The following is a 7,048-nucleotide window of genomic DNA, read 5'->3' as shown; positions in this document are numbered from 1 at the left end:
GAGATTAGGAGGTAGGAGAGAAAGGCCAAGAAAGAAACTGGGGAGCATGGGGAGGGGGCCAACGAACTCAGGGCCTTAGACGGCAGATTGCTGGTCCCCCTTAGTGGTGCCTGAGGCTGCCATACTCTTCAGACTTTGTTGGGGACCTGGGTGGGTCACTGTCACTGAGGACATCAGTGACATCAGCTGGGTGGGGCTAAGGAAAAGCAGGGACTGACAGTTATATAATTTCCATCCGTAGAGCAGCTCCGCTCTTCCAGCTTTAAAAGACTCCTGGGTGATGATTCCATCTCTGAGCTCTTTTTTTTCCCCTTTCTTTTTATTCTAATCCATTTGCAAAAGTGGGAACAATTTAAATTCAATTTGGCCTACTCGATTCTTTCTGACTCTGGTTGTACATGTGGCTAATGGAAAGAGCCTGTGTTTTCTAAGGAGCTTAACCACAGGGAGGTTTGGAAACTCACATAAACACAAAAGAATGTATTTCAGCAAACAAATTAGAATGAGACTCAGAGTACTTATTTTGCTCCTATTCTTTGCCTTGGACATGAGGGAATGGTAATCCAAGGGCGACACTGGGCCCCATGCAAAATCCCTCCCTGGGAGCACACAGTGAGTACAACATCACAGAAAGTTGCTGATTTCTCGCCATGTTCCAAACACTGGAGAAGGCATAAAAAAATGTATTGTAAGAAACAGTGGCTTTGCCTTCGTAGGTCTGGGGAGCCTTTTACAAAGCCAAGTCAGAAGGTGGTGTGGGAAGGTGTGGACTCTGGTCTCGATGGACACAGGCATATTGAATCTTCAAGCACAGAACACTGTAGACTGTTAGAGCAGAATTCTTGGGAAGCTACTTGAATTCCAAACTTTGTTGAGATTTATATTTGTGGAACCAAGGCACAAAATCTCAAGAAGGGGCCTGAATCCTCCACACCATCCTGAAACCCGGCTGGCCCATGGAAATCTTCAGGGATGCAATTGCATTGGAGTTAGGACTTAATTAATTGAGTCAGATATCAGGGATTTTCCACATCTACTGATTTCTAAAACATGGGCATTTCAACTCTCTAAGACTGTAGTTTGCCCAGAAATTTTGTGTTACAAGCAATTCTTAAAAAATAAAAAAATAAAAAATAAATAAATTTAAAAAAACTACAACAGAGTCCAATGGAACAGTTCCCAGCATTACTTATATTTGGGCTATGAAGGAGTTTTTATTTCTGCCTTGCAGTTTTGGTCATGGGAAAGCCATTACTGCCTGAAGAGAACATCAGGATTCCATAGCTGGGATTTTAAGATCATTAACTCTTAAACAGGTCGGTCTGAAAAATGAGATATTTTATACATTGTAGGGTGGAGAGATGCTGGAATTGGATCCACTCTCTGCCATTTACCCAACCAATACCCTACTTCTCCTGGTTGTGACTAGGAGTCCACTCAGGTCCTCGGGGTTGAGAGGAAGCTAAGGGTCTGAATGTGGTTACACCACCCGGGGTCCATTACTCTAGGAGTAGCTACTGGGCAGATTTCAAACCAGAAAATCGGTTGACAGGGCAAAATGCAGGCGAGGCATGCATGTTTTACAGGAAGTTCAAACTGAGTCCAAGGCCCAGCATATCGATCCCTTTGAGAGAAGGATGGGAGTCTGATTGAGGTGCCAATGGGTAGTTTCCAGAAGCTCCATGGATGAGGTACTTAGAGTTCAGGGTTAGGAAGTCCAGCTATAGCCAAGGAGTGGTGGTGAGGTAGAGGAGAGGACTGTGGCACCAGGCAGGCAAGCCTCTTGCTCCTGGGGATTTGGGGTAAAGAGGTGTAAGCAGTACCCGCACTGGGGCTCTTTCCTTTTCCACGGAGTGATTTGATTTTGAAGTAGGACAGAGCATGCATGTGTGGGTTAAGGAGGCTCAGGAGGATTCCAAGAAACAGATCTAGATAAGCTAATATTCTTCTGCTCCTTTACAGCTGATGCCCCTTGGGATCCCATGGTAACCCAGAGAACACCAAACTGGTTTGGTTCTCAAAATCTTAGGAGATTATGTTTACCTTTGATGCTTGATGAGAAAGCCTATATACATCTCAAATACGTTCCTAAGGGGGTATATTTTGGTCAAAGCTTACATAACTATGTAAAAAAAGATCATGTCTAAATATGAAACAACAAACCTCGACAGTAACAGGGCATTTATTATTAGAATTTGAATGAGAGAAACGATCCTCTCAGTATTTCTTCAACTCCAGTTTTATCTGAAGGGCCTCATTTTATTTTTTTTTTGAGAAACTACACCACCCGCCCATTAACAAGAAAGTTTTCCCAACGGATCTAAACTTTTCAACACTCCCGGATATTTCTTGAATCTTCCCTTATATCTAGCATCAACGAATCAGAGAAATGCCAAAATTATATAAATTTTACATCAGTCAGAAGAATAGTGAAGATGAAATGTTTTAAGACAAAGGAAAGTAAATTATCATTGGGTGATCCTGTTTAATAAATAAAGGAATGCAAATTTATTTGAAGCTGTGAAATAGGGCCAATCCTTGAGAATAGAGTAGTAAACCAAGAAAAATTTACTACAAACCTCTGCTCCTTAAGCAGAGAGCCAATAATAGTCTCTCAATTCTAGTTTAAATCCTCATTTTACCAACGCTTTGCCTCCCCTCCCAGTAAAATTTCTTACTGGACTATTTGTCTACTGATAAAGAAATTGAACTTGGGATGGGGAGATGTGGGGATTCCTCTCAAATTATTAGGCATCTTACAGTACCCTTCAGTAACCAAAATTTCAGATAGTACTTGTCCTGGTCATATGAACCAAAACGCAGCATTGCGTTTCTAAAGTGACACAAATGACCAGTGTCCAAGGAAATGTCCTGATTCCGGTGGAAAGGAGTTGTAGAATTCTGGATTGGGCTTTGGCTTACAGTCAGCTGTGCGGTGCTTATTCTGAGGCCCTTACATAGCATTGGGACATATCTGTCAGGCCTCCACCAGGACCCCCAGGACCAGAGTATCGACCCATGGCTGGAAGAGAGAAGCCAGGACTAGTCTTTGAGATTTGAAGTGTACAACTGAATCTTGTCCAGGGTAATGGAAGAGGATTTCCAAAGCATTAAAAGCCCAGGGCTAGGATATGCAGTTCTGGTAAGCTCTTAGGAGACTCCTAGCTACCTAAGCTCAGAGCTCTATTGTTGATGATTAGGTAGACCCATTCACCATGGAGCTGTGCTCTAGAATCATTGATCCACCTGGGAAGGCTCCGCAGGTTCACATAGGGTCACAAGACTCAGCCAGAACCATCTGAGTCCCAAACCTAGGGTGTTATCCAAATAAAGGAGGAGGAGGTGATGTCCAGCTGGCAAAAAGATCAGGAGCTTCTACAAACAATAGAGACTTCTCTCCATGCTCTTCTTTCTTCCATTGAACAAACAGGTAGATGCTGAAGGTGAAAATATCCTTAATACTCTCACAAGAGGAGCTTAACAGAAAAGTGATTGCAGCCCGACATCAGAGGATGATGACTGAGAGATACACACGGTGATCTGAGAGCATGGGACAGAGGCAGTGTGTCCCATCTGTGTTGGTCAGAGGCAACAGGCAGAGACTGCGTTAACTCTTTAAGAATGAGTAGGAGTTTGCCAGAGTGGGCACTGAGTGTCCCGAGCAGATGGAATACGTATTAAGGCTGAGAGACTGGAATGGAAAAGGTTTATTGGAAAAGGTTTATTTTTGACAGGAGGGGCCCCCATCCCCCTTCTCACCCTGATCTTTTTCCTTATCTCCCCAACTCCTCACCCCTTACTCTGTGGGCTCTATGCTGCTGCCACATGAAACTCTTTGCTCTTCCCCAAACAAATGTTTAAATATACATTTCTATATTTACTGGAAGAGCTGAATGATTTTTTAAATGTTGATTTGCCATCCTTCAGGAGATTGCTTATTCTGATCTTTTATTTATTTTCTAGTGTTTGCCTTTTTTATATTTACTTGTACCAATTATTTATATATCCTAGATATTAGTCTTTTTCCTTTTATATTTGTTGTCGACAAATCTCCCACTCTTTCTTGTCTTTGAACTTATTTATGGTATCTTTTTGTCATTCAGAATTTTCTACACTTCAGGCAGTCAAAATTATCTTTTTCTAAAAAGAAAAAAAAATCCTACTTTTTGTATCTGGTTAAGGAAACCCTCCACTAACCTGATGACATAAAAATCTTCTAAAATTCACTCAATAGATTTTAAGTTTTGTTTTTCCCATTAGGTTTTAATATATCTAATGTTACATTTGCTAAGAGATCGTGATCTAATTGTTTTTTTCCAATTGGAAATTCATTGTCACAGAATTATTGATTGAAAGGTTTATTCTCCTTCCCTAGTTTGAATTACCTCTTTTGCTGTATAGGTTGATATCTGGGTTCTCTGTTCTGTGCCATTGGCTCTACAGTTATATCCCATATCATGCACTCGAGGTCATTATATCTGGTAGGGCAAACTTTTCAACTTTGCTGTTCTTTTTCATAATTGCCTTGATGACTTTTAGACCTTTAATCTTCATTTCATTCTTAAAGTCAGTTTTTGAGTTTCACAAAACATCTTTTCAGAATTTTTCCTAGAATTGATGTTAAGATTAACTTGGGAAAAGTGAGATATCCTTAGGATATGGAGTCTTTTACTGTATGATCATAACACATTGCATCATTGTGTTCAAGTTAGACAGATATATCTGTGTGAGTACGAGACAGAGAGAACTAAATCTCCCCATACAGATGGAACACACTCAACCAGAATGAGAATTCTTAGGGATGTTGTACTGTGAAAAGGATGGCATAAAATCTACTTTGCACAGATTCATCTTAAACATCTTTAAAATAGTCTGAAATAACGAAAAATAACAACCAATACTCTCTAGAAATTAAAATTAAGATAAATGAGTGCATAAAAAAATAAAAGTAATCTGAAACCGGTGGAAAATGTTTGCAGTACAATAAGCAGACCAGAAGGGGCGAACTGTAAGCTCAACAATTATTAGAATGACAGAAATGCAGAGCTCAGCTGAAACAAATCCTTAAATGAAAGGAAAGAGGCATCATAGCTACAGAAAAGAGCTAGTTATAATAGAAAAACCTACTATGTTGTCACTACAACAGAATGAGTACAAGCACTATGGAAATATTTAAAAGTTGAATTGAAGCTGTAGAAATGGTATCAGTAAAATAGAAGTCAACCTTGGGAAATAAAAATGCCCCCTTACAAATCTAAGTTCTGTTATTCCATATGTCCTAGAGAAAGTAACCCTCTTTTTCAGTAAGAGGTTTCCTTTTTAATATAATAAAAAGCTGTGTAGTTTTTTTCTGTTGTTTATTAGAATGACTAGTTACATTGGATGTCAAATGTTGAACTATCGATACACTCCTGAAATAAACTCCACCAATTATTTAATTAATTGTTATTTTTCTGGATTCCTACTAGATTCATTCGCTAATATTTTATTTAGAGATTTTGCCTCTATGTTTAGAAATGAAATTAGACTTTTGGGGCAGGGGGAGGTGTTGTTTATCATTTTCTGTTTGGTGTCTAGTTTGTGCTAATTTCACTTAAATTAATTGGAATCGTTTTTCTTCCCTTATCAAAGGAATAATTTAAATAATATAAAAAATAACTTTCTTAAAGATTTTCAGTGTATGATTGCGTGAAGTGGGGATGGGAAGGAGTGGGAGGTGCACTGAAGGGAGTCCTTTAACAAAAATTTAAAGAACTCTAACATTAAGTCTAAACGTCTTTTCAAATAGTTTCCAAAATATAACAGTTTCAGATAATGAGTTCAATTAATGGATCGGTCAAATATCAATTAATAGAATATGAAGAGAAATGATACAAGGTAAAGACAAACGAACACCTGATTAAGTAACATCTGCTTTTCCCCCTCCCAGATCAGGAAGTGTGCTCCACCACTGGAATGAAATCTATTACTTTGTGGAACAGTTGGCTCATAAATTCATCAGGTAAGAAATCTAATGCGTAGTTCCCTGCCATGAGAAAAACCAGCCTATGTTTTCTATTCTACTAATTACTAACGACTTTTGGCTTCGTCTTTCCAAGAGGACCCCAGTTTTAGTTATAAGAACAAAATTTTAACTTTTTCTCTCTCTTGTTGAATAATAAATTCTTCTAGGAGGATCATTAACTTTTTTTTTCACAGTGTATCATGCTGGGGCAATTGGCATATTCTAGCTGGATTTGTGTGTAGAGAATGTAGGGTGTGGGATGACAAATTCATCCCAGTTTGTCTAGAACTTTCCCAATTTTAGCACAGAAAGGCTCACATTCTGGGAACTCTCCTCAGTTCCGGATAGACTACGACAGTCGGTCAGCCTACCTATGTGCTCTGTCAGGTAGAATTCTCTGAGCATTCTCAACACCACTTTCCAAGAGAGGGCAATGCAGTTTTGAACATCGTCACTATAAACATCACAGGGACCTTACAGATCTTGCTTACCTACTCATAAAGGAAAGGTCATTTCACCCTCCTTGGGTGCAGCCTCAAGGGATAAACAGCTGTGATAGCTTTCATGGAGGTCCTTGAAGCCAGCTGTCAAAGTCTTTGGTAAAATTGTTCTGATTATTATAAATTCTAAAGCAGCTCCACTCTTGCCGATGGCCTCTGTAGAGTCTTCCAGTCAATATGAGTAACCAAAAACTTCATTGAATAAAGTTCTTTGTCTACAAAGACAGGTTCTCCTGTGAGACCAGGGTGATGCAAATGTGTTCCCTCCAAATTCAGTTACGGGTCTCAACACATACCTGCCTGCTTGATTGGAGAGAGGTGCCCTCTGTGTGATAACAAAAATTGGAAGCTGCTGCAAGAAGTATCTAAACCCCGATGAATGAGAAAAACAGATGCTGAGAGGAGAGAGGTGAAGGTTGAGCAAGTGGAAAGTAGAGGGAGAGGAAAGAAGCAAATACATGGGTGGTATTAAAAGCAAAACATTTCAGAGAATTGTAGAAGCTTAGAATTAAAAGAAAAAACTTACAAACCTATCCTAGGAAGT

At 39.5% G+C, this 7,048-nt stretch overlaps 1 protein-coding gene across 2 annotated transcripts in view; it reads left to right on the top strand.

The window, feature by feature from the left end:
• Positions 1-7,048, top strand: part of ANTXR1 (anthrax toxin receptor 1) — a 112,277-nt gene that overhangs the window by 21,105 nt on the left and 84,124 nt on the right. For both annotated transcript variants that reach the window (XM_023533836.1, XM_023533837.1), the window contains exon 2: positions 5,930-6,001. In XM_023533836.1, the coding sequence (XP_023389604.1) occupies positions 5,930-6,001 (72 nt within the window). The remainder of the gene's footprint in view (positions 1-5,929; positions 6,002-7,048) is intronic.

The sequence above is a fragment of the Pteropus vampyrus genome, unplaced genomic scaffold (genome assembly GCF_000151845.1).
Source record: "Pteropus vampyrus isolate Shadow unplaced genomic scaffold, Pvam_2.0 Scaffold113, whole genome shotgun sequence".
Taxonomy (NCBI): Eukaryota; Metazoa; Chordata; class Mammalia; order Chiroptera; family Pteropodidae; genus Pteropus; species Pteropus vampyrus.
Note: the sequence above shows the minus strand (reverse complement) of the source record. Positions and strands in the feature narration are given on the sequence as shown.